Source organism: Pan troglodytes, chromosome 20, assembly GCF_028858775.2.
Source record: "Pan troglodytes isolate AG18354 chromosome 20, NHGRI_mPanTro3-v2.0_pri, whole genome shotgun sequence".
NCBI classification, from domain to species: domain Eukaryota; kingdom Metazoa; phylum Chordata; class Mammalia; order Primates; family Hominidae; genus Pan; species Pan troglodytes.
Window position 1 is genome coordinate 6351527 of NC_072418.2, and position 27119 is coordinate 6378645.

The 27119-nt window shown below is 59.5% G+C and overlaps 1 protein-coding gene across 4 annotated transcripts in view; it reads left to right on the plus strand.

Moving 5' to 3' along the window:
• Nucleotides 1-488: 488 nt before the first annotated feature.
• PIAS4 (protein inhibitor of activated STAT 4) overlaps nucleotides 489-27119 on the plus strand; it is a 33852-nt gene continuing 7221 nt past the window's right edge. Inside the window, exons 1-10 of one of the 4 annotated variants that reach the window (XM_063800358.1) lie at nucleotides 489-576; nucleotides 3740-4422; nucleotides 5389-5815; nucleotides 16463-16547; nucleotides 20606-20647; nucleotides 20970-21060; nucleotides 21180-21308; nucleotides 21391-21496; nucleotides 25553-25626; nucleotides 25873-26033. In XM_063800358.1, the coding sequence (XP_063656428.1) occupies nucleotides 3781-4422; nucleotides 5389-5815; nucleotides 16463-16547; nucleotides 20606-20647; nucleotides 20970-21060; nucleotides 21180-21308; nucleotides 21391-21496; nucleotides 25553-25626; nucleotides 25873-26033 (1757 nt within the window). In that variant the 5' untranslated portion in view covers nucleotides 489-576; nucleotides 3740-3780. 4 annotated transcript variants of the gene reach the window in all.

The following is a 27119-nucleotide window of genomic DNA, read 5'->3' on the forward strand; positions in this document are numbered from 1 at the left end:
CAGGACCCGGATGTGCAGCGCGCGGGGCGTCTGGGCCCGTGGAGCCTGCACCGCGCTGCGCTGCAAGGCGCCTCACTGTACGCACTGGCGGCCGTTGCGGCGGAGCAACCATCCCCTGCCCGACGCCGCCGGGAGTCTGGAGACGCACCTGGCGGCCGCCGCGCGCAGGAAGCCACGGCACCTAGCTGCATTGTTGTCGCTGCCACCGCCCCCTCTCGCCTTCCCTCCCTAGAGGCAACCGAGCACCCGTCCCCACCTGCGCAGGGCTAATACCACTTTAAGGAGTCAGGCGCTGCCAGGGGTAGGCGTGGTCGCCGCGAGCGAGAGGAGAAGGGAGGGGGGAGGGGGCTGGTGTAGGACGGACCTGATTGGCCGGAGGCCCGGGCGGTGGCCGCGCGCGCCTGCGCAGGAGGCAGCAGCGCGCACCGGCGGCGGGAGGAGCGCGCGCGGGTGCTAATTGGCCCGGGCGGCGGCCCCGCCTGCGAGTGGGGAGCGGTCACGTGACGCGACGGCTGGGGGCTCCCGGCGCGGGGGACGCTGGTGGCCAAGATGGCGGCGGAGCTGGTGGAGGCCAAAGTGAGTGAGCGGTGGCGGCGCCGGCCGGGGCAAGTGGGCGAGAGGGCGGGGGCCGGGCCGCGGGTCGAGGTCTGCGCCTTCTGTCCGGGGCCCCACAGCGCGGCCGGCCCGCGGCTCGCCGTCCCGGCCCCCAGACCCCGACCCCCGGTCTCAGGGTGAGGGCGGGGGGCGGGGAGGCCGGGGGCGGGGCCCTCCTGCCTCACCCGGGTCTTCGCGCCGGGGGTCGCTCCCCCGGCTTCAGGCAGGGTCCCCCCACCCAGCCCGAGCCCTTAGGGTCCCGGTCCCTGAGCGCCAGGCCAGGGCCGCGCCTCCCGGTTGAGGCACCGTCCCGCCGGGATGCGGGACGTGTTGAGCTACTCGTTGCCCTCTTGGTTCCGAGCCGGGGTCCTTGCTCTTTGGCTGGTGTGTTGGGGGGAGTGTCTGCGCCTCCCCGCCCACAGGGCTCCCAGGACTGCTATCTGGGTCTCGTCCCCGCCCAACAGGCCAGGCTGGGGTTTGCGAGTCTCCTGCTCGGAAGGGTCCCCCGAGTCCTGGATAGTGTCCTGCCACCGTCCAGGTGGAGGAGTCAGGGCCCTGAGACCACCCCCAAGACACGGCACGTCCTCTTGGGGTCTGGAGTCCAGGCTCGGGCTTGAGCCCCTCTTCAGCTTCTGCATTGGTCCCAGAACCCCGCCCCCTTCCCGACACCGTCTCTCACACGCCGGAGTGGGCGCTTGGGGGAAGGCTGGGCCCTCCCTTTCCCTCCCCATAGGATGGAGTCCGGACCACTCTTCTTGGTCACAGACCTTCCTTATTCTCCTTTTTTAAATCTTAAATCCTGGACTGTGCTTTGGTCCTATCTCGTTCCTCTCGGGACAGAATCTGAGGCTACTGATTCTGCTTCAGGGGGCTCTAAACCTCACCTGTGCAGCATCAGATACTGTCCTCAAACCTTGGCTGCTTCTCCTATTTTCTGCTCTTGAGCGAGTCTACTTCTTAGGTCAGACACCCACCCTCCCCCTACACAGCCCCCAGAACTTTTATGCACCCCAACTTTGGTTTCTAAGGTCTCCTCTCTTTCTGCCTATTCTCTTTTGTTGATCTCTGGAGGGTCCCCACTGGGTCCAAGGCTGGCCTCTTTAGAACAACTGCTGCTGCTGCTCTATTATACTATGGGTCCTGTCCAGGTCCCGTGTCCCATAGATACCATCTCCTAGCTTGGAACCACTTTTAATCATCCTGGGATTGAGCTCAGAGTATCCCCATTCCAGGGGATGTACCTTCTTGTAGGTGCCTACCTAGAGCTGAGGGTCTAAAACCCTTAGAAGTGCCCGCAAGGCCACGGCTTCCGGGGAGGTTAGGGGACCTCTCCCTCCCCCATCCCCTTTCACATCTTCCCTCCCCACGGTCCTGACCTGTAGGTATTTTCTTCTCCGTCCTCTCACATTACCCCCTGGGATCTGAAAACACAGCACTCAGGGCTCTGTGATTATAGCATATACCTCTCTTCGCCTCCCAACCCTACACCCTTGTGCACACTTCTGCCCCTCTCTAGAGTTTTGAAAAGTGGAGACTCGCCCTGGAGATGTGGAGGCCTGAACTCTGTAAACCCAAAGTGGCAGGCTCTGGGCTTGAAGTGTCCTGGAGTCCTGAAATGTAACCTCCCGTTTCGGGGCTTGGAGCTGTGACCCTGGACCCCACCCCCCCACCCTGGCTGAGGGCAGGGTCTGCACTCTTTTGTACCATCCAGGCCTTGAAATATGATCTGATGAACTTTCCTTGACCCTCTGGTGGCTGGGCCCCCCCCCCCCCCAATTAAATCAAGTTGACCCTTCTTTCAGGTTCTCTAAACCGTGAGCCTCCATTCAAGGGGGCCTGGACCCTGGGGAACCTTCTTTCTCCTTGAGTCTGTTGCTACCCCTCCAAGTACCTTAAATGTCATTGAAACATCCCCTTCTTTACAGGGGCCTTCCCCAGCCTGTCATATTCATGGCTGCAGATTCTGTCTTTTGGGGTGCATCACAGACTGCTCGGAGGGGCGAATGTTGGGGGTTTGTTGGTGAACTTTGAAATCTGAGACTCTCAGCTTGAGGCCTGCAGGCGGGTTTGGGGCAGGGGTGTCTGTGAGCTCCCTGAAATAGTCCACAGCGTTTCGCCCAGATCTCCGCTTTCCTGGAGAGAGGCGCCTTCCTGAGCTACCCCCGGTGCTCTGAGGGGCCTATGCTGGAGGAAAGGTTCAGCGCAGCTGCTGTGTCTCGGCTGATGTCTCCCCATGCGACTTCCAGGCAAGCCTGGAGTTGAAACTCTGGAAGCTGCCGGGGCCTGGCGCTGTTTATAAACACAGCTCTGACGGCAAGCAGGTCAGCTTGAAGCCAGGGCAGGAAGTGATCTTGGGGCATTTGGGGCTTCTTCCTGAATGCTTGTCCCCCCCGCACTCCCTCCAGTGTCAAGGGCAGGCTCCTCCGAGGTGGCAGCTGCTGGGAAATCTGAGTCGTGAACATATGGCCACCTAAGGGGTGTGCTCCGGGAAGCGGGAGCTGCGGCTCCACTGTCCAGCCTGGGTGGGGCGGGGGCTCCCGGGGTGCGAGGATGTCAGCAGGTTCCCCAGCCCACCTGCCTTCGGCCAGTCTGCCAGTGTGAAGTGTCCACATGACATCGTCTCTCCCTGCTAAGGCTTTGGGCCACTTCCAGAAGAAACATCTTGTCCGCAACCCTTTTTGTTTTCTGCACAAGGTAGGAAGTCAGGCCAAGGGAGATGAGGCATTTTTGTTTTCAAAGCATCCCTGACTCTCAGGCCCAGCAGACCATGCAGGTCCCCATAGCCAGTGTGCTGGTGAGTGAGGGTCCCCCGGGCAGCAGACGGGAACACCCTTGGGAGGCCAGAGGCCGAGGGGCCGATGCCAGTCCCACGCATGTACTAGGGAGGCTCTGGGCCAGCCGCTTCCCTCTGTGAGCCTCGGTTTCCTCACCTACACGATGGGTGTCCTCATTGTGAAATTAGCGACACAGGCCTTGCTGGTGCCTGATAGGGAGCAGACGCTGGCATCCCGATTCTTTACAGTCACGGGGCCCCGCAGCCCTGATATGGGAAGAGGCTTCTCCCGAGGCTCTTTGGGCAGGGCTGGGCCGCCTGCACGTGTGTCCCTGTCATTTTGAGCCTGGACAGCCTCTCCGTCTCCAACAGGACCCTGGCACGATACAGCTGGAAGAAATCAGAGCTGACAGATGAGGACCCGACAGCGGGCCCCGGCTGCTGCAGCTTTGGTGCTGAAATGTGCGGCTAGGCTCCTGGTCTCACCCTGGGGCAGCCAGGAGCCGGAAACCCCAGCGCCTCCTGGCACGGAGGCTGCAGTTTACACACCCCACTGGGACTGCCTCTGGCTTCGACCCTCAGGGTCTTTCGAGTGGAGTTTGAATGGTTTATTGGTTTCTTCGGGTACCCGCCAGCTTTCCTTAACCCCCTTGACGCTTGAGCTTTCTCCCCATTCCTCCTGGAAGCTGCTGTTTCCCACCACATCTCATTCATCCCAGGCCAGCTTCAGGGCTGAGGGTGGGTGGCCCCGAAACCCTGCCAGCCCATCCCTCGAGGACACCTGGCTTCTGCAGCCTGTTGAGGAGCCTTCCTTCCCCTTCAGGGTCCTACCCCTCATGGAGGGCAGGCCACTGCCAGGCTACCCCACATCAAACACCAGGGTCAGCTGGGCTCTGCTGTTTGGTTTTTATTTCGCTGGAGAGGCCCGGCCAGGCGATGAGGGCCAGGTCCTGCCAAGCCTCATTTGTCGCTTTGACCCAGGTCCTGCAACAGCCCCTGTGGCTGCTATCTTCCCCTTGGACCGGTCCCCCAGGGACTCAGGGCAACGTGTGGAGGTGTGTTTGATGTGGAGGTGTGTTTGGTGTGGAGGTGTGTTTGGTGTGGAGGTGTGTTTGGTGTGGAGGTGTGTTTGGTGTGGAGGTGTGGGGTGTGGAGGTGTGTGGGGTGTGGAGGTGTGTTTGGTTGTCGTGAGCTGTGGGTGTTTAGCACCACACAGAGCGCAGGATGGCCCCAGTGTCCACAGGGCCGAGGGGGAGAAACCCTGCCTGGGATGATCAGCAGATGTTTCGGAGGCCCCCACAGGCCCAGCCCTGTGTTGACATCCAGAGGGTAGTGTGGCAGCAAGAACCGCCCCTGGCTTCAGAGCCAGGCCTGGGTTCGAATCTTGGCGCTGCCACCTCTGAGCCGACAGTTCCTCATTTGTGACAGAGCTCACACACCAGCCTAGCAGGGGTGTTTTAAGGATCAGAGTTAAATATATAATCACATGACCGGCTTGGTTCCCGGCAGGTGATTAGTACTAAGTAAACTGTGGCTACCGTTGGCGAGACCGAAGGGAAAACATATCTGTGGCTGACATGGGTTGAGCGCCCGCCCAGCCAGTGCTTTATGTCATTATCCTCCCGACGAAGAGACTGAGGGTCAGAGAGGCATTTGGTGTTTGCCGGTAAGGCACTGGCAGAGGCTGTTTACAAGTAAAGCACAATTGCCAGTTCCTGCCCTGGGGATGCTTTCAGGCTGAAGACAGGGAAAGAGAACCTAAAATAGAAGGGGGGGCCTAGTCAGAGGCGCTTTTGCTGCGTTGGCGATGCTGGGGAAAGTTTGATGAGGAGGAGGGAGGGGGCAGGGCTTTGCTGGGAGGGGGCACCGTAGGGGCAGGGCACTCCACCAGCCCCAGCCAAGGCTGGCGCTTCCTGGCGAGTGGGTGTCTTTCACGGCCCCCACATCGGGGCCTGGCCTCCATGGAGTCCCCTGCCTCGCAGCTGTGTCCTCTGAGTGTGTGTGTGCTTGCTCCTCCTCAGAACATGGTGATGAGTTTTCGAGTGTCCGACCTTCAGATGCTCCTGGGTTTTGTGGGCCGGAGTAAGAGTGGACTGAAGCACGAGCTCGTCACCAGGGCCCTCCAGCTGGTGCAGTTTGACTGTAGCCCTGAGCTGTTCAAGAAGATCAAGGAGCTGTACGAGACCCGCTACGCCAAGAAGAACTCGGAGCCTGCCCCACAGCCGCACCGGCCCCTGGACCCCCTGACCATGCACTCCACCTACGACCGGGCCGGCGCTGTGCCCAGGACTCCGCTGGCAGGCCCCAATATTGACTACCCCGTGCTCTACGGAAAGTACTTAAACGGACTGGGACGGTTGCCCGCCAAGACCCTCAAGCCAGAAGTCCGCCTGGTGAAGCTGCCGTTCTTTAATATGCTGGACGAGCTGCTGAAGCCCACCGAATTAGGTGAGTGCTCACCCTGGGGAGGCTGCGACTGGAGGCTTCACCTAGGCCCCGCCGCCCAGCCCAGCCCAGCCACACAGCCGACTTCGAGTGATGTTCTCTGTGGCGCAGCCAGGGCGGGGAGCCACAGTGGCCAGGGGTGTCCTTCCTCGGAAGCAAAGGGACCATCTTTGATATTGGTCACCCCTTGCTGTGTTACAAGTTACCCCGAAATGGAGCCACTGGAAGCAGTGGGCGTCTGTTAGCTCTCAGGAGCCTGTGAGCTGTGTTGCGGGGCATTGGGGCTCGGGGGCTCTCATGAGGCTCAGTCAGGCTGGAGCCACCTCATCTGGAGGCTCGACCAGGGCTGGAGCAGCCACATCCTTGTGTGGTGGCTGGCAGGCCTCAGCTCCTCGCCAGCTCTTGGCCACAGTCCCCAGGTCCTCATGTTGCGGACTCCTGCACGGATTGCCTGGGCGTCCTCAGCCTGGTGGCTCCCTCACCCTAGGGTAGCGAGTGTGCACCTCCAAGCTGGGAGCTGGAGCCCTTTTTATAACCCAACCTCGGACACGCCTCGCCATCTCCCCCACAGAGTCCGTTGCTCACACAGACTCTGTGGCGCATGCAGGGACCACACCAGGCTGTGACTGCCAGGGCCAGGGGTGACCAGGGCCACCTGGGAGCCTGGTTTCCCTGCTTATTCCCCTTGGAAAGGGGGCTGGCCAGTGGCATCCTTCCCCCAGGCTCTGGTTCCTCGCTGGCAGCTTGCAGGAGTGTCCTTGGTCAGTGGGCTCAGGTCACTGCCAGGCTGTGTGCACCGGGCGTGCTGGGGGTTCAGGGTGATCCCAGGCGGAGGAGAGGTGCTGGGCTCCACGCTTCTCTCTCTCATGTCTTTGTCTGCAAGCACTGACTGAGCAGGAACTGTGTGTCAGGACCTCATAGCCCACAGCAGTGTGGACAGGCCCCTGGTGCCTCCCCAGCAGCCGTGGCCATTCAGGCTGCAGGTGGGCATTGAGCCCAGTCTCTGCCTCAGCCATATCCCTGAGCTCAGGGCCAGGGAGGCCTCCGCAGCCCCAGCCCCCAGGGCAGAGAGAGTGTGCAGCCTCTGGGACTCGCAGATAGGGAGCGGAACGTCCTGGGCCTTTGCGGACCTGTGCCTTGAGGCGCTCAGATTTCACCGAGTCCTCTGTGTGCCTGGAGGTCTCTCCGTCTCTTCTTCCTGCCTCCCCTCCCCTGCCCCCACTCTTTCCTTCGCACAGTAAACATCGGAGCGCCTGCTGGGTGGGTGCATGATGGGCACCAGGCGTGGGCACGCAGCAGGGAACAGGACCAAGGCCACGAGGTTCAGAAGCCCTGTGCATGCTCCCTCCCACCCTGCTGACCCAGCAACCTGCCTGGCCCCTGCTGTGGCCTGAGGGCCCTTCTCTGGCACGCTTCAGTCCATTGGGTGCCAGCTGGCCCCCTTGCCCCTGCCCAGGGAGGCAGCGTTGATGGGGGTAGGGGGAAGGGGAACTGGCTGCCTTTCCCCTCCCATCTGCAGCCCTGGGACTTAGTGAGGTTAGGCTGGAGGGGCTGTGCTTCCAGGTGAGGATGGAGGAAGTGGAGGAGGGAGGAAGGTGCTGTCGGTGGTTCCTCCGGCAGCCGAGGCTCCTCCCTCCAGCCTGAGGCTCCGCCTTCCAAGTGAGGCTCCGCCTCCACCTTTTTTCTCTTGCAGGAGGTGTCTAGCAGCAGCCTCCTGGGGAGCAGGTTGGCCCAGTGGCACCTGTCCTGGGGGACTCAGGGTCTTGGCCTGAGTTCCATCGGACTGACTTTCCCAGCCTTTGCTCTCTCATGAGGGAAGCTGTTCCCCCTGCCAGGTTCTTGGGCAGAGCTGGCTGTCTCTGAAGGTTGGGCCTTGGGAAGGACCTGCATCACAGGGAGGCTGGGCTTTCCTGGGAGCGGCAGGGCAGGCTTGGTCCAGGGCGGGGGACGGGGCTGACCAGCTTCCTTCCTGCACGGGGACCAGTAGCTCCGTCCCACAATACATCGCTGTGCCCTGAGCCACCAGGGACCCCGGTCACCTGATCTCCGGGAGAGCCTGCTCCCCTGTCTACACCAGTGTGCCTGTGCTGGCAGCTCAGAACAAAGAGGCCATCCCCACCCTGCCTCTCTCTCCCACTGGCTCTCTCTCCATCTCGGGCCGCCAGGTGAACCTCCTTTCCTGGATTCCGTGCTCTTGGGGGACCCCCTGGGGGCCACCTCGGTCCTCAGAGGTTTCCTGGAGCATAGACCCTGGCCCCGAAGCAGTGGTCCCCATGGTTTTAGGACCTGAGATGCCATCTGTCCGCCCTGACCCTGGGCTGTGTCCCTCCCCAGGGTGCACTCTGTGGTGCTGGCCTTGCCCGGGGGCCGCCTCCGGAGGACCCAGTTCCACCGGCTTCTCCCTCACTCCCTCCTCTGGCTGTGACCCACCGTCCAGCGTGAGGCCCACCGCTCTGGTCTGTTTCCCCGGAATAGCCGCCGGCCGGCTCCAGGATGGAGACCGCGCCAGGCGGACAGGAGCCATAAATCACGCGGTGCGGAATGCTGGGCTGGGGGAGGGGGTGACAGAGCCACAGAGCAGGCTGCAGGGGCCTCAGGCTGTAGGTGATCGGCTCCAGTGGGAGGTGCCGTGTGTGGGGACGGGGCTGGCACCCAGAACAGTGCGGAGAACGGCCCAAGGTCGCACAGCGGCCTGCCTTCCCTCCTCCCGAGCCGACTGGCTCCTGCTCCTGAGCAGAGGCTCTGGCCTGGACCTCTGCAGGCTGGGAACCCTGTCCTGCCTGTCAGCAAGGAAGCCGGCGCCACCTGGGGAGTCCGGCTAGGGAGCCTGACCCTCCTGTCAGGGTACTTGGGAAGAGAGGCTGTCAGGAAATGTGGGGCAGAAGGAAGGATACATGCTGGCCGGGCACAGAGCTGCTCCTCCAGGGCCTTGGCCCGCAGCGGGCACCCCGAGGAATCTGCCTGCCCGCCCGCCTGCTGTGCAGAGTGGAGCCCCTGTCAGCACGACTCCAGATGCCCCCAGAGGCAGATAGCCCTGGTACCAGCCAAGAGCCGCTGGTCTGGCATGTGCTGTGTGTAGGCACCTGTGCCCTTCAGCCTCTGAAGCCCTTGGGCCAGCATTGCCCAGGCCACAGCAAGGTAGCGTGGTCCCTGCTCAGGTGCAGCACAGAAGTGCCAGGTGATAAGTCTCATGGCACACGGAGGGCTTTCAGGGGCAACTGTCAGTAGCAGGAGCCATTTACTCTACATTTGTGAGGAGGTAGCAGTCAGGAAGGCTTCCTGGAGGCAGCAGCGTTTCAGTCCAGACCCGAGGGTGACTCTCAAGAAGCCAGGCAGAGAGGAGGGGGCAGGGGAGCGTATTCCAGGCAGAGGGCAGCGAGGGCAGAGGCCGATGGCCAGAGAGGGCTCATTCATGGGGCTGAATGGAGTTCATTGTGGCCAGAACGTGGTGTGCCCAGGAGGAGGGACGCAGTAGCCTGGGCGCGGGCGGCAGAGGCTGGAACCCGAGAATGGTGGGCCCGGGGAAGGCTGGGGGCTACCCTGCTTGCCCCGAGGGCTGCAGTGCCCCTGAGGTTCTGGTATGATTTTTGGGGTCAGTGAGGAAACTGAAGTGCAGGAGGCAAGTGGCCGTCTGCCTTCCACAGCCAGGCCTGCTGCCCGCCCAGGCCCACCATCTGTCCGTCTGCACACTGGGGGCCTGGATGGGCACGGAGCGTCCTGTGTCACTGTCCCACGTGTGGGGTAGTCTGACCCACTCAGCCCGCTGGCACTTCCCATACCTGTGGTTGGGGAACAGGGGGACTCCGCCAGCTCTGCCCCAGGTCTTGGCCTTCAGGTTGAAGAGGAGGGATGGGCCCACCGCTACCAGATGGGGGGCTGCCAGCAGCCACCCCCCATGTCCCGCTAGTCCTTCTCCCATCCCCTGTGGCCCCCTGCCCTGCCCAGCCCAGCTCCCCAACCTGCCCACTGGCCGCAGCCTCCTGCTCTGCTTCCTGCCCACTGGTGCCCCTCCCATGGCAGCTCGTGAATGTTTTCACTGATGGGTAGAGTGGTCGGCATCACCCCTGTGCCTAGCCAGGGGCACCTGTTCCCCGCCCCTCCAGGACAGTGCCCCCTGTGTCCCTCATACCTGACTATGCTGCCTCTACTCTTGATCTGAAGGACCTGGGTTGGGGAATCAGTGCTGGTAGCTCTTAGCTGGACAGGGTGGGTCCGGGAGTTAGAGAACTTGTATGTGCCGGGGAGGGGACAGCCTGGGGAGGGGGCCAGCACATGGGCCAGCTGGAGGGGGAATGGTCCCATCCGATCAGCTTTTTTTTTTTTTTGAGATGGAGTCTGACTGTTGCCCGTGCTGGAGTGCAGTGGCGCGATCTAGGCTTACTACAGCCTCCTGGCTTCAAGCGATTCTCCTGCCTCAGCCTCCCAAGTAACTGAGATTACAGGCACGCACCACCACACCCAGCTAATTTTATGTACTTTTAGTAGAGACGAGGTTTCACCATCTTGACCAGGCTAGTCTTGAACTCCTGACTTCAGGTGATCCACCCACCTTGGCCTCCCAAAGTGCTGGGGTTACAGGCGTGAGCCACTGCGCCAGTCTCATTTTTTGTATTTTTAATGGAGACGGGGTTTCGTCATGTTGACCATGCTTGTCTTGAATTCCTAACCTCAAGTGATCCACCTGCCTCGGCCTCCCAAAGTGCTGGGATTATAGGCGTGAGCCACCGGGCCTGGCCCCAGTCAGCCTTTTAAAAACTCCCTGTGTTTCATTTCTATTTAAACTTGTACAATTATGCGCTTGTCCTAGAAAACTGGAGTCAACAGCAGAGCAGTCCGGCCGGCGCCCTGCTGCCCGAGTGGGCCGCCTCGGTACATCGGGCCGGTGCTTGCCGCCTTCTCCCTTTGCATGTGTGATTGTAGGAATGTGTGGCTGTGTCCTGGCTGCTATTTTATAACCACCCCCCATACTGTGAGCATCTGCTCACAGCGTTAAATATTCATCGTCAGCAGCATCTCGTGAGGCTCCCTGGCAGCCTTGGGTGGAGCCAACGGCTGGGCCCTTCTTGTTGGGCTCTCAGATCGGGCCCAGGGGCTGCTTTTCGTGCCCGGGCCGGAGGGCCTGGCTGAGCACCTCATCCCAGAACCGGCTCTGCCTGGCAGGGCCCCCGTGGTCACCTGATCTTGCACCTGGCCCCAAAGGTGCATCTGGTTCAGTGGTGCCCTTGCCTTGGTCCCATGGCCTTGGATGCTGGGCAGCACACGAAACCATCTCCCCCTCGGGGAACTTCATGCTTCAGTGGCCCAACAAGAAGGAGCAGCAGAGTGATGTAGGGAAACTGAGTCGCTCCTTAGGAGGAGAAGGTTTGGAGAAAAGTGAGGTGGCGGGGGGTGCGGTTTTTAAATGGGGTGCTCAGCGAAGGCTTTCCTTCTGGTGACATTTGTACAAAGACAAATATAGGGCCATGAGGCTGGTCGGGGGAGCAAGGTTCCAGAAGAGGGAATGGCAGATGCGGAGGCCCTGAGGCAGCATGGCTGGTGGGGCCCAAGCAGGAGGCCAGGGTGGTGGCCGTGTGTGCGCCGGGGTGTGTGTGGCCCTGAGCAGGGGTACTGAGGGTCAGGGGTCTCCTGCGGAGCCATCCCAGGGAGCGGGCTCTGGCTGCTGAGACGGGCGGAGCTGGGGGCAGTCGTCTGCACCGGGCGGGATTTGAAAACAGATATGACAGGACTGGCTGAGGGAGTGGATGTTTGCAGGACAGCAGAGACGGGGGCTTCATGGATGCCACCTGGGTTTCTGGCCCCAAACAGCTGACCCTGAGGGCAGAAGGGCAGGTTTGAGGGAGACCCCACAGCCCCTTCCCCAGCATAGGGGGGCCGGGTGTTTGGGGGGATCCGTGAGCGGCCCGGGGCCAGTGGCACAGCAGTGAGAGCACAGGGCACCTCCCAGGCCCCCAGCAGAGAAGCACAGCCCGGTCCCCCCAGAGGGAGGAGCCCTCCCAGGGCAGGGACCCCAGAGTCTTGTTCTTCAGTGACTGGGCCCTGTCTGCCCCAGGCATGGGCTGGCAACAATCCCTGGCCAGCTGGGTGGCTCCCTTGCTGCCTGCTGGGGACCCACCCTTCTCCCCTACCTCCTCCTGAGACACTGAGGGGTGGGGTGTCTGTGTTTTCACCTCCGACCCAGCCTGGAAGCTCAAGGCCCAGCTCAGGTGTAGGCTCCCGTGCAGCCTCCCTGCCCCTGAACCATTGCTCCCCTGGCACTCAGGGCAGACCTGGGCGCGTCTGCAGGTGGCCTGTGTGCCCCCCTCCCAATTAGGCGGCCTTCCTCAGGGGCCCAGCCGGGACTCCACAGCCCATCACCTCTGCAGAGACTGGCTGTGCCCTCAGCATATAAACGGGAACCGGCTGTGGCAGCCCCCTCTTCCTGAGGGCCAGCCACAGACCCGGCACCAGTCCCCGAAGAAACAGGTCAACATGGGCGGGACATGCAGGCTCAGGCCACAGAGGCCCTGGCAGGGCTGGGAGCCGAGCCCAGGGAGTCTGGCTTTTTTCTTTTTCTTTTTTTTTGAAATGGAGTCTCGCTGTCGCCCAGGCTGGAGCGCAGTGGCAGGATCTCAGCTCACTGCAAGCTCCGCCTCCCGGGTTCACGCCATTCTCCTGCCTCAGCCTCCCGAGTAGCTGAGACCACAGGCGCCCGCCACCACGCCCGGCTAATTTTTTGTATTTTTAGTAGAGACGGGGTTTCACCATGTTAGCCAGGATGGTCTCTATCTCCTGACCTCATGATCCGCCTGCCTCGGCCTTCCAAAGTGCTGGGATTACAGGCGTGAGCCACTGCACTCGGCTTCTCGTAGGTTTTAATTGAGAAAGTTCCAAGACAGTGCTGGTAGTTGAGGTGCGATCCCATGGCTCCGGTTCTTGTAAAGGCCCTGTCGTGGGTGCAGGCCACGCCACTGTGTGCACTGCCGTCCTGGGAGCACCTGGGAGCACAGACATAGCCTGCGAAGCTGATGAGCTCCAGCCTTTACCAGGGGCAGTTCGCCGTCCCTGTTCTAAAGGGCTTGCCTGTCATCTCGTCGTCTCGTCTCCCGGCCACTGCAAGGCTGCCATTGTGGCCAGATTCTCGCTCCCCCACGCTCTTCCGATATTTTTTACACTTATAAACAAATAGGTGTTTACTCAGATGCCTTCTCTCCATTTTCATTACACAAGTGATAGCAGGACGTGCACGCTGCTCAGCGTTTTTGCTTTGTATCTAAATATATTTTTTAATGTAGACACAGTCTTGCTATGTTGCCCAGGCTGGTCTCGAACTTCTGAGCCCAAGCAGTCCTCTCACCTCAGCCTCCTGAGTAGTGGAAATGACAGCTGCACACCAGCACACCTGGCTCAGGCTTATTTAAAAACTTTTTTTAGAGACAAGGTCTCACTGTGTTGCCTGGGCTGGGCTCCAACTCCTGTGCTACAGCGATCCTCCCACCTTGGCCTCCTGAAGGGTTGGGATTACAGGCATGAGCCGCTGTGCCCGGCCTGCAAGTTTCTTTGAACGCATGTTTCCATGTATTGAGGGAAAATACTTTGGAGTGGGATTCCTGATTCCTGGGTGATAGGGTAGGTCTGTGCTTAGCTTTATAAGGGTAGTTTCCCAGAGTGATGGTACTGTCTTATAACCCCACCAGCAGAGAGTTCTGATTGCTCTACACCTTTGTCATCTCTTAGAGTTGCCAGTCCTTTCATTTTAGCCATGCTAGTGGGTGTGTAGAGAGGTATTTTATTTTATTTTACCTCATTTTATATTATTGATACGGAGCCTCACTCTGTCACCCAGGCTGGAGTGCAGTTACACAATCTCGGCTCACTGCAACCTCCGCCTTCTGGGTTTAAGCGATTCTGCTCAGCCTCCCGAGTAGCTGGGATTAGAGGCGTGTGTCACCATGCCTGGCTAATTTTTGTATTTTTAGTAGAGATGGGGTTACCATATTGTCCAGGCTGGTCTTGAACTCCTGACCTCAAGTGATCCACCTGCCTCGCCTCCACAGTGCTGGGATTCCAGGCATGAGCCACCGCACCTGGCCTGGGTGTGTAGAGAGGATTTAAACCGGTCTTGGATTTCTACACAAATCGCAGGGGCCTGAAATACTGGCTGATATTTTGTGGAGGATTTTACATCTGTGTTCATGAGGGGTATTCATCGGGAATTTTCCGTCCTTGATGCTGAGTTGTGAGGTTTTGGTATCAGAGTTATGCTGGCCTTGTAAAATAAGAAGTATGCTTTCCTTCTCTGTTTTTTGGAAGAGTTTATGTACGGTTTATGTGGTTTCTTTCCAAAATGTTTTATAGAATTCACCAATATGGACCTGCATTTTCTTTTTCTTTTTGTTTTTTTTTTTGAGATGGGGTCTGGTTCTGTTGCCCAGGCTGGAGTGCAGTGGTACGATCATGGCTCACTGCAGCCTCCACTTCCTGGGTTCAAGCAATCCTCCTGCCTCAGCTTCCAAAGTAGCTGGGACTACAGGTGGTGTGCACCTCCACACCTGGCTAATTTAAAAATTTTTTGTAGAGACAAGGTCTCACTTTGTTGCCCAGGCTGGCCTCAAACTCCTGGGCTCAAGCAGTCCACCCACCTCAGACCCCAAAGTGCTGGGATTACAGGTGTGAGCCACCATGCCCAGTGTGGACCTGCAGTTTTCAGAAAAGGTTTTAATTATGGATCCAAATTCCTTAACAGGTAAAGAGCTTTTCAAACTTCCTGTATCTTTTGGTACCTGTTTTGGTAATTTGCATCTTTGGGAGAATTTGTCCATGTCACTAAGTTGTCAGATTCATTGGCATAAAGTTTCACCTTTTATTCCCCTATTGAACCGAAAAGCTGTAGGGTCTGTACTATTGTTCTTTCATTTCTGATATTGGTAGTTTGTGTTCTTACTGTCTTTTTGTTGTTCAGCTACAGTTTTGTGTTTTTTTTGTTGTTGTTGTTTTTGTTTTTGTTTTTTTTTTGAGACAGAGTCTCGCTCTGTAGCCCAGGCTGGAGTGCAGTGGCACGATCTTGGCTCACTGCAAGCTCCGCCTCCCTGCAAGCTTCGCCTCCCAGGTTCACGCCATTCTCCTGCCTCAGCCTCCCTAGTAGCTGGGACTGCAGGCACCTGCCACTACACCCAGCTAATTTTTTGTATTTTTAGTAGAGATGGGGTTTCACCGTGTTAGCCAGGATGGTCTCGATCTCCTGACCTCGTGATCCACCCCCCTCGGCCTCCCAAAGTGCTGGGATTACAGGTGTGAGCCACCGCGCCCGGCCTTTTGTTTTTGTTTTTATTTTTTTGGGTTTTTTTGGAAACAGTCTTACTCTGTCGCCCAGGCAGTGGTGTGATCTCCACTCACTGCAACCTTTGCCTCTCAGCTTCAGACAATTCTCCTGCCTCAGCCTCCCAAGTAGCTGGGATTACAGGTGCCCGAACCACGCCTGGCTATTTTTTTTTTTTTTGAGACACCACACCCTGCTGTTTTTTTTAAGAGATGCGGCAGCCAGGCGCCGTGGCTCATACCTGTAATCCCAGCACTTTGGGAGGCCGAGGTGGGCAGATCACCTGAGGTCGGGAGTTCGAGAGCAGCCTGGCCAACATGGAGAAACCCTACCTCTACTAAAAATAGAAAATTAGCCGGGCGTGGTGGCTCATGCCTGTAATCCCAGCTATTTTGGGAGGCTGAGGCAGGAGGATCACTTGAACCCAGGAGGTGGAGGTTGCAGTGAGCTGAGATTGTGCTATTGCAGTCCAGCCTGGGCAACAAGAGTGAAACAAAGTCTCAAAAAAAAAAAAAAAAAAATGGGGCTGGCTGGGCACAGTGGCTCACGCCTGTAATCCCAGCATTTTGAGAGTTTGAGATGGGCGGATCACCTGAGGTCACGAGTTCGAAACCAGCCTGGCCAACATGGCGAAATCCCATCTCTACTAAAAATACAAAAATTAGCCAGGCTTGGTGGCTATTCGGGAGGTTGAGGCAGGAGAATCGCTTAAACCCGGGAGACGGAGGTTGCAGTGAGCCGAGATCGTGCCATTGCACTCCAGCCTGGGCGACAGAGTAAAACTCCATCTCCAAAACAAAACAAAACAAAACAAACAAAAACCAATGTTTTCTGACTGCGCCTGTGCTTGTCAGTCCAGTTGTAAGTAAGAGGGTAGGGCCCAGGCTTGTGAGCACCATGGCCTTCCTCCCGTCAGTACCCCCCGCACCACCTCTGTCCGGGTGACGTGGCCACCCTGCAGGCACGAGGAGAGCAAGGGCCGGGTCCGGTTTGTGCTCAGGAGAGAGGAGGTATGGCAGTGTCCTGCTGGCCTGGCTGGGTCCAGCTCTCCCTGCCAGGCAGCTCGGCACTTTTCGGTTTTCCTAAGTAGATTCCACAGGCTGTGAAGGTCACCCAGCTCTCTGAGTGGCCATCAACAGGACACAGGCCGTGGTGAGCGGCCCCGAGAAGGGGATGGGCGGGAGTCCTCCCTCATCCTCCTTCCTGGGCGGCCCCCACCTCTGCCCCACATATCTGTCCAGCCAACTTCCCATTTCCTGTTTCCTGGTCTGAAGAGGCGCAGGCTGGGAAAAGCGACTGGGCTCGGGGGACCTGCCAGGGACCAGACATGCCCCTGACCCCGTGTTTGTCTTCAGTCCCACAGAACAACGAGAAGCTTCAGGAGAGCCCGTGCATCTTCGCATTGACGCCAAGACAGGTGGAGTTGATCCGGAACTCCAGGTGTGCGGCACCTCCCCCAGCCCAGCACCCCGCCGCCCGCCCACCCACTTTCTCCTGGGCTCACTGGGGAGAGCCGGCAGCCACGTCCACTGCAGGCCTCGCTCGGGCTCAGTCCAGAACCGTGCTGCAAGGCAGTGGCTGGGTTTGCTTCCTTCCAGAAAACCCCATCCTGGGTCTCAGGGGCTGGCCTGTGTGCGCACTGCCTGTGCCCTGCAGCCCGCTAGAGAGAGGTGGACTGACTGTCCCCTTTTAACACGGTCTTGCCCTCCTGGACCCATCCTGGGCATTGCAGGGAGCGGAGGAGCATTCCTCGCCTCCACCCACGCCATGACAAGAACACGCCCCTGTTGTGACAACCACAGATGTCCCCAGACATTGTCCAGTGTCCCCTAGGGCAGGATAACCCGGGCGAGACCTCCCTGGGTTAGGGGATTCCACGTATCCCCAAGAGACTCTGTGTCCCATGATCCTCTGCCCTGCTGAGGTCCCAGAAGGCTGCATACATTGAAATCCACACCCTGAATTGGAGGGGGAGAAAGTAGGTGAATCCCAGGAGCTGGGGGTCCCCGGTTTACACCGCCCGCCTTAGGAATTTATTCTGGTGTCCAGCATGAGCAGGAAGTTAAGTCAGGTGTTTTTTTTGTTTGTTTGTTTGTTTTTTTTTTTGAGACTGAGTGTAGCTCTTATCCAGGCTTCCAGGCTGGAGTGCAGTGGCGCGATTTTGGCTTCCTGCAACCTCCACCTGCTGGATTCAAGCAATTCTCCTGCCTCAGCCTCCCAAGTAGCTGGGATTACAGGCGCTCACTACCACGCCCGGCTAATCTTGTATTTTTAGTAGAGACAGGGTTTTGCCATGTTGATCAGGCTGGTCTCAAATTCCTGACTCAGGTGATTCACCCACCTCAGCCTCCCAGAATGCTGGGATTACAGGCGTGAGCCACTGCGCCTGGCGGAAGTCAGGTTTTTTCCCAGTTATATAATGAATACGGGGTTTCCCCCTCCACACCGTGGATAGTGAGGTGGGATGGTTCCCTCGGTGGGGCCATCCTGGGCACTGCAGGCTGCTGAGCAGCGTCCCTGGCCTCCACCTGCTCTGTGCCAGGAACACCCCTAACTCTGACAACCACAGATGTCCCCAGACACAGCTCGGTGTCGCCTGGGGCAGGGTCGTCCTCAGATGAGGACAGTTGAACTGTGGCAGGTGAGGGGCCAGTGTGGCTGCCCTGCGCTCTGCTCCTCCCTCAGTCTCTCCGAGGCTGTACTGCCTCCAGCTGAGACAGATTCCTGCTGGGCAGGCTAATGGTGGGTGCTGGGCCCTTAGGACAGGGGAGGCCATTTGCCCAGGTCACCCCTGAGTCCATGGCAGGGCTGGGCGCCCCCATTTAATGCCCAGCTTCTCGTGCCCAGCCGCTTCAGACCCACCGCCCCCCCCTGCTGTGGGGCCAGGTTCCTGGGGCCTCCCAGCCTGGCCCTCACACCTAGTAAGGGTTCAGATCCAGCCGAGCCAGGCTTGGCCATGGAGGCCTCTCTGCCTGGGTGACCCAAGGTGGCGACCTCGTCTTTCTCAGCCTCGTCTTCCTTGTCTGTGTACCTGGGTCAGCACAGCCTCCACCTGCACTGGGTCCCTGCTGCAGAGTGCTCAGAGCCAGCCACACAGTATAAAAAAATCAGTTTGGGCTGGGCACAGTGGCTCACAACTGTAATCCCAGCCCTTTGGGAGGCCGAGGCAGGTGGACCACGAGGTCAGAAGATCGAGACCATCTTGGCTAACACAGTGAAACCCCGTCTCTACCAAACATACAAAAAAATTAGCCGGGTGTGGTGGCGGGCGCCTGTCCTGTAGTCCCAGCTACTCGGGAGGCTGAGGCAGGAGAATGGCGTGAACCCGGGAGGCGGAGCTTGCAGTGAGCCGAGATCCTGCCACTGCACTCCAGCCTGGGCAACAAAGGGAGACTCCGTCTCAAAAAAAAAAAAAAAAAAAAAAAAAAAAGTTTGATTTTCTCCTCAGAAAGCTTCTGGACATTTCTTTTTCTTTTTCTTTTTTTTTTTTTGAGATGAAGTCGCTCTGTCGCCAGGCTGGAGTGCAGTGGCGTGATGTCGGCTCACTGCAACTTCTGCCTCCCAGGTTCAAGCGATTCTCCTGACTCAGCCTCCCGAGTAGCTGGGACTACAGGTGCGCACCACCACGCCTGGCTAATTTTTATATTTTTAGTAGAGACAGGGTTTCACCATGTTGGCCAGGATGATCTCAATCTCTTGACCTCGTGATCCACCCCACCTCTGCCTCCCAAAGTGCTGGGATTACAGGCGTGAGCCACCCTGCCCATCCCACATTTCTTTTTCTTATGTCGAGATATGATTTGCATACCATAGAATATACAGTTTTTAAGGGTGTCATCGAGTGGGTTCTCGTGGATCAGTAGGTATCGCAGCTCCCACCACTGCCTAGTCTCAGGGCAGTCGTGTCCATCCCCAGCAGCTGCCACCCTTCATCCACTGGCCCCCACGCATCCCCTCCTGTCTGTAAATGGGTCTGTCCTGGACATTTCATAGAAGTGGAATCACATACTATGTGGCTTTCGTTTATTATTATTATTTAAGACAGAATCTCACTCTGTCGCCCAGGCTGGAGTGCAGTGTCGCGATCTCAGCTCACTGCAATCTCCGCCTCCCAGGTTCAAGTGATTCTCTTGCCCCAGACTTCTGAGTAGCTAGGATTACAGGCGTGCACCACCACACTCAGCTAATATTTGTATTTTTTTTGAGACAGAGTCACACTCCAAGGCCCAGGCTGGAGTGCAGTGGCACGATCTTGGCTCACTGCAAGCTCCGCCTCCTGGGTTCACGCCATTCTCCTGCCTCAGCCTCCCAAGTAGCTGGGACTACAGGCACCCGCCACCACGCCTGGCTGATTTTTTTTTTTTTTGTATTTTTAGTAGAGACGGGGTTTCACCATGATAGCCAGGAGGGTCTCGATCTCCTGACCTCGTTATCCGCCCGCCTCGGCCTCCCAAAGTGCTGGGATTACAGGCGTGAGCCACTGCACCTGGCCTAATTTTTGTATTTTTAGTAGAGACGAGGTTTCACCATATTGCCCAGGCTTGTCTCGAACTCCTGACCTCAGGTGACCCACCCACCTCCGCCTCCCAAAGTGCCGGGGTTACTGGCGTGAGCCACCTGCCTTGTGTGTCCTTTCGTGTCTGGCATCTCTCACTGGGCGGGACGTCCTCACGGTGCACCTGTGCTGAGGCCTGGGTCTGAGCCTGGCTCCTTTCCATGGCTGGGTCGCGTCCCGTGCATGTTGGTCCTTCGGTCTATGGAAGGACACTCAGGATGCTGCTAGTTTGTGGCTGTCGTGGTCAGTTCTGCTGTGAATATCCACGGATGCGTCTTTGGGTAGATAGACTTTTTCCTCTTCTTCTGGGGGCGTTTCTTGTTAAAGTTTATCCTCAGGTGTTACTGGGGTTTTTTTTGTTTGTTTGTTTGTTTTTTGGAGAGTGTTTCTCTTTGTTACCCAGGCTGGAGTGCAGTGGTGCAATCATAGCTTGCAGCCTGTGCCTCCATGGGTTCAGACGATCCCCCTGCCTCAGCCTCCAAGCAGCTGGGACCACAGGTGTGCACCACCACGCCTGGATAATTTTTTGTAGAGACAGTTTCACCATGTTGCGCAGGCTGGTCTCAAATTCCTGGGCTCAAGAGCTCCACCAGCCTTGACCTCCCAAACTGGGTGTTTTCTTGCCATTGTGAGCCAGCTGCTAGATTCCAGCATGCACGTTTTAGCTATGTTTCTTCGCAGGGAGAGGCACCTGGCTGCCCTCTCTGGTTCAGGGTTTTGCTGTGGATTCTGTTGCATTTTCCAGGGAGGCCAGCCCCTCTCCTGACCTCACAGCCACTCCTGTCTCACCCAGCCTGTACAAAAGAGTCCTGGGCCTCAGTTTCCCAGCTCTGGGGGAGGGAGCCTTGTGGTGTGGCGGTCTCCACCTTGTCGGGTGGGCTGGGGTCACGCCCTCCTCACTCAGCTCTCCTTTCCTTTCCTCTGGTTTGCTCCACACCCACAGGGAACTGCAGCCCGGAGTTAAAGCCGTGCAGGTCGTCCTGAGGTATGCCCAGGTGTGCCCACGACCCCAGGGCTGGACCCCCAGCCACCCGCCCCTCCCCGCCCCCCAGTCCTGGCCCAGGCCCTCCTCAGTCTCCCCTGCTAACAGCAGAGCCCAGCTCTCCTCACCTGCTGTCTATCCCTGTCTGGGGATACATCACCATCCGACCCCCACTCAGGCCACACGCGGGGGCCCTGATACCCCCCGTGTCACATTCTCCGGTGCCCCCATCACTGCCGCCTGGCTACCACTCGTGTACCCCCGCAGCAGCCTAGTCCCTCCTGTGCGCCCCCTCCCCGCCCCATGGTCCCTGTTGTCGTTGCAGAATCTGTTACTCAGACACCAGCTGCCCTCAGGAGGACCAGTACCCGCCCAACATCGCTGTGAAGGTCAACCACAGCTACTGCTCGGTCCCGGTGAGCATGCCCCGCCCCCGCGTCTGCTGCACGGGTTTGGGGGGCGTGGAGGGAGGGTGGGGGCCGTCGGATTTCCCAGCCGCTCTTGGCTCGAGGCTGAGCGGCCCATCTGCTTGCAGGGCTACTACCCCTCCAATAAGCCCGGGGTGGAGCCCAAGAGGCCGTGCCGCCCCATCAACCTCACCCACCTCATGTACCTGTCCTCGGCCACCAACCGCATCACCGTCACCTGGGGGAACTACGGCAAGGTGAGTGCGTGCCCGGGGGCCCACCCTGCCCCCCAACCCCGGCCCCGTCCTGCCAGCCCTGACCCCGCCCTTCTGTCCCCAGAGCTACTCGGTGGCCCTGTACCTGGTGCGGCAGCTGACCTCATCGGAGCTGCTGCAGAGGCTGAAGACCATTGGGGTAAAGCACCCGGAGCTGTGCAAGGCACTGGGTGAGCAGCTCAGGCCACCTCGGCCGAAGGGTGCCAAGTCCACCCTGGAAACCCGCCCTGTGCTGGGTGAAGCGGGGGGCCCTGCACCCGAAGGAGATCGATCAGGGGCCGCCTGTCACTCTGGGGGTCCATGGCCCCCTGGCTGTGGCTGGGGAGGTCTCTGGAGGATACGGATGGCAGAGGGGGCACTTGGCAGTGGGAGCTGCTGTGCGGAGGCCTGTGGGGTCACACCTCGTGTTGCTGGCCCCAGGTGCCCCAGCCCACCGGGGTCCAAGCGGCAGAAGAGCTGGAGCCTCATTCCGGGACAGCACAGAGGCCGGGAGGGTGAGAGGAGCACAGAGGGAGCTGTGGTCTAAGCAGCCCCTTCTCGTTGCCTCAGCGGGGCCGAGGGTGCTGCGGGACCTGGCGGGTCGCGGACGGCCAGGGTCGTGGAGGCAGTTGCTGTGGGAGGAAGACGGGCGGCAGCGGTCTGACCTCACGTTGGTGAGGCCCCATTTAATCTTTTTTCTTTTTCTTTTTCTTTTTTTTTTAGAGAGTCAGGGTCTCTGGGAGGTAGAGGTTGCAGTGAGCTGAGATTGCATCACTGCACTCCAGCCTGGGCCGCAGAGCGAGACTCCACCTCAAAAAAAAAAAAAAAAAAGTGTCTCGGTGTATCGCCCAGGCTACAGTGCAGTGGTGGGATCGTGGCTCACTGCAGCCTCTAACTCGGGCTCAAGCCATCCTCCTGCCTCAGCCACCTGAGTAGCTTGGGACCACATGTGTTCACCACCACACCCAACTAATTTTTTTTTTTTTTTTGAGACGGAGACTTGCTCTGTTGCCCAGGCTGGAGTGCAATGGCACAATCTCGGCTCACTGAAACCTCCACCTCCTGGGTTCAAGCGATTCTTCTGCCTCAGCCTCCTGAGTAGCTGGGACTACAGGCATGTGCCACCATGCCTGGCTAATTTTTTGTATTTTCAGTAGAGACGGGGTTTCACCTTGTTAGCCAGGATGGTCTCAAGCTCCTGACCTCGTGATCCGCTTGCCTCGGCCTCCCAAAGTGCTGGGATTACAGGCGTGAGCCACCACGCCCGGCCCCAACTAATTTTTTAATGTTTCGTAGAGATGGAATCTTGCTGTGTTGCCCAGGCTGGTCTTAAACTCCTGGGCTCAAGCAGTGCACCTGCCTCAATCTCCCAAAGTGCTGGGATTACAGTCTTGGCCACTTTCGCACCTGGTCTCTTTTGTACTTGTAACAATGAAAACAATTTTTTTTAAGTGACACGCAGAGCAATTTTAAAAGAAAGCCTGCCGGCAAGGCGCGGTGGCTCACACCTGTAATCCCAGCACTTTGGGAGGCCGAGGCGGGCAGATCACAGGGTCAGGAGAGCAATACCATCCTGGCTAATATGGTGAAACCTCATCTCTACTAAAAATACAAAAAATTAGCCAGGCGTGGTGGCGGGCGCCTGTAGTCCCAGCTACTCGGGAGGCTGAGGCAGGAGAATGACGTGAACCCAGGAGGCAGAGCTTGCAGTGAGCGGAGATCGTGCCACTGCACTCCAGCCTGGGTGAGAGTGTGAGACTCCATCTCAAAAAAAAAAAAAGCCTGCCAAGCCTGGTAGGCAAATCAGTCCTCACCCCAAGCAGCCACGCAGCACAAAGCCAGCGTACAGCAGTTAGCCCTGCCTGGCGGCTGTGTGGCCTCAGAAAGTCGCTGGCCTTCTCTGGTGGCCACTGTCTTCAGGAGAACAGATCTGAGCCATCTTGAGGGCACCTGAGCATCTCTCTGGACCCCACATGCTTGGGGCCCAGGCCTCAGTGGGCTCTGCAGGCCTGTCTTATGGAGAGGCTAGGCCTAACCTGGAGTCGTTTGGAGCTGGGAGTGGGAGTCAGGCAGGTGGGTGAGGACTGGGACCACCTGCCAGGCTGAGGAGAGGGCGGTTCTGGGCCAGCCGGGTTTGCTCGCACCCCCTTCCCGAATGGTGGCTGTTTTCAGGTGGAATCTGGGCACCACCCCAGCCCCTTGGCAGAATGTGGGCCAGAGGGTCTTCCAGCTGCCCCTCCTAGCTGCCCAGGCCCCTGTGCCCAGGCCAGAGAGTTCCCCATGAGCACTGCCCTCCTGGCACAGCCAGGCCCAGGCCTCTGGTCCCTGTTCCTGACCACCAAAGGGCACCTCCTAGCCTGGGTGTCCAGAAGCCTGGAGCAGTGCTTGCACTGCCAGGGGCCTGCGAGCCCCATCGTGTTGAAGCCTCCTGTGCACTCCAGTCCCCCAAGTCAGGAAAGATAGCCGGCAGCACCCCCTCTGCAGAGCAGGACGTGGAGGGTGAGGGGTCCCTCCACGGAGTCCGGCATCCTTGGCCAGCCTCCTCCAGGCTCGGGGAGGGAGGGCCTGGCTATGTCCCCGTGTGACCAGTGGGGACACTGAGGCACAGAGTGGCAAAGGTAGGGTTCTGTGACCTGGGTTACCCCGCCCCACCTCCCTCTTCCCTCAAAGGGCCCTTTTTTCAACCCCCCCGACCTTCCCTGCCTGTGGGGACATGGCCAACTGGAGGGAGGAGGCTGGGGCCGGGCGGGCCTCTTCTAGGCCCACGGGGTGGGGGCCGGGCTTAACTCCTCAGTGACCAGAGCCCGCAGTGCTGGGGGCTGTGGGGTCAGGCTTCCTCTCCGAAGGGGTCTCCTGCTGCTTCCCACAGCCGGCCCCAGGCTCAGCCTCTCTGTCACTGGATTTCTTTCTTGCTGCACCTGGGAAGTCCTCATCTTTGCCTCACTTGAACCCTTCCTGCTGCGCACGTCTCTCCATACACAAAGGAGAGAGAGTTTGCTTTAAAATCAGATGGGCACCTGCATCCCCTCCTAGCTGCCCCTTAGCCAGGCTTGAGGGTCCACCCGGGCACCGGGTAGCCAGAGCTGGGATCCAAGGATGGAAACTCAGCTGAGCAGTGAGCGGCTGGGGCAGCCTTGGCTCAAGCAGGGGAGCTGCTGGGAGCCAGCACGTGGCTGCCACCACGTCCCCACGGGAGAAGGAAGAGCCCACTGCTCCACACCCTGGCTGGGGGGGCTGGGTGGGGGTCAGGAAGGAGGAAGTGGCTCCCAAGCGGGCAGAGATAAGTGGTGTTTCAGGCCAATAAGGGGTGTTAGGGGCATTTCCAGGCGGAGGAACGTCAGGACAGCTGGGGGGAGTGGGGGGGCAGGCTGGCACCATCACTCTGGACCCCAAGTCAGTTGGGCAGGTGGCTTCCTGGAGGAAGCAACACTGGTCCACCAGGCAGCTGAGGGCCAGGTGGTGGATGGAGAGGCCCTGTGGGTTGTGGGCCAGGGTGGTCTGCCCTGCATGGCCCGGGGCTGGGGTCTCTCCTGAGCTACCCATGGATGGAGTTTACCCTGGGATGGAGCCACGTCCCAGAAGCCTCAGGAGGGCAGCCAGGGTCCCTGCGTGAGTTTCCTTCTGGCTGTGGGCCTGCTGCCCGTCGAGGGGAGGGCGGCGCCTGCCTCCAAGACTCCACGTTTCACATATGTTTCCCCGTGTTCCGTGCAGCTTGCTGGCGGGCACCGTCTTTTCCTTTAAAGAAGCAGCTACACTCCTGTCTGCAGGCTGCCTTGGGGCGGTGCTGGGGCTGGGCGGCAGCCGCTTGCTGGCTCACAGCCAGGAGGCCCCAGGATCCGTCTCCCAAAGAGTCCCTGCCTCATTCCCCGCTGTGGCCTTGGGGATGGTGCTTCGGTGACAGAATGAAGTCACAGCAATGACTCTTTCGGTGGCTGTGTTGCATGAAACTTGCCAGAAAAGTCCCATGGGTCATAGTCCACGCAGGGTGGGGGAGGCCACATAGGCCACCTCCGTGTGGGGGCGTCGGCTGGGTCTGTGCTGTGCCCAGGTTGTGGTCAAATCTAATGGTGGTTGCCACCCGGCTTTCTCTGATCCCTCGTGGCCCCGAGCCACACAGCGAAGCTTGGGACTCATCGTCAGGGGCCTGTTCTGGGAGGTGGACATCAGTGCTGGCGAGAACTGGAATCACAGCCCCGGGCCCTGCTGTTCCCACCCTCCTGACGGTGTCTTCCGTTCCCTCCCCACAGTCAAGGAGAAGCTGCGCCTTGATCCTGACAGCGAGATCGCCACCACCGGTGTGCGGGTGTCCCTCATCTGTCCGGTGAGTTGGGGCACAGCCCCCTCCTCGGGGCCTCTCCTGCGGCCATACTTCCTCCCTGGCGGCCCTGGGCCCGGGGCGGCTTGGCTGGGCCGTGAGCCTGCGGGGGCAAGGCTGGTCTTCGTCCCCTCCATGTTCCTGAGGCATGAGTGATTGGAGCGAGCCACAGGATGGAGCTGGGGGTGAGGGGCACCGGGCAGGCGGGCACAACAGGAGGGGTGCCCTGCTCACGCAGCCCCTCCCCCACAGCTGGTGAAGATGCGGCTCTCCGTGCCCTGCCGGGCAGAGACCTGCGCCCACCTGCAGTGCTTCGACGCCGTCTTCTACCTGCAGATGAACGAGAAGAAGCCCACCTGGATGTGCCCCGTGTGCGACAAGCCAGCCCCCTACGACCAGCTCATCATCGACGGGTGAGCCTGGGGCCCCGGGGAGGGCGGCCGGAGCCGGACGGCCGTGGAGGTCTCGGTGGCACCCCGCTTCCTGCAGACCACATGGTGCCCCAGCAAGACACAGCAGTGGGGGCACATGGTCCTGGAGCTTTGGAAACCCCGGGCTGCGAAAAGAGCCGGTTTCTTTCTCGCGGAACTTCTCAGAGCCTTTGCTATGCAGGTGACAGCCACGTAGCTTAGGTTGCAGAAGGTGGGCTCCGGTCCACCCCGCTCCCACGTGACCTCAGGCAAGTGTGACCCTGAGCTCCAGGAGTGTGGTTTGTGCCACAAAAAACTGAGCCAGGTCGTGCTTTCACACGGCATTCACCCCAGGACGCGCAGCCTTGGGCGTGACCTCCTCACAGAAAGGCAAAGGAGGTGGCGCCTCCTGGAGCACTCTGGCTACGCCATGCCCTTCCTTTCCTAGGTGGCACAGCTGTGGCCAGGCATTCCCCAGGCCACAGGGGACAGGAGGACAAGACCTTTCTCCCTGGTGGAAGGCTCTGCCCAGGGCTTAAGTTTCCAGAAACTGAGCCCCGTTGTCTGTGGTGCCTGATGCGGCTCCTGCCCGGCGCCGACCCCGCCCACCTCGTCCCCAGAGCCGCCGGCAGGGCACGAGGCCACAGCGGCACAAGCTGGTGCCCTCACAGGCGGGAGCAGGCCCTGCCTGTGGGGGTGGGCCGGGTCCCCAGCCCTCGGGCATGGCCTCAGCGGACCGTGCAGGTGAAGGCAGGGCTGGCCTGCCTCTGGGGTTGTAGATTTTATCCCCAGGTGGACCTCCGGTTCATGCACTTGTCCCCATCCCAGGAGACAGACCTGTGAGCGTCCTCAGTTTACAGACGAGGAAACAGGCTCAGAGGAGGCAACCAGCAGCTAGAGCTACCCCGGCTCACAGGGGGCCAGGCTGAGACTTGAACCCAGCCTGAGTCTGGGTCCCCTCTGTGGAGGGCTGGGTGGCCACCCCCTTGCATCCCAGCTTCGGGTAGAGAGAGGAGTCCTTTGGGCCGGGCATGTGGGCTGCCTGAATGGCCGCTCTGTTCCCAGCCTGACAGCTGTGCAGCCGGGTGC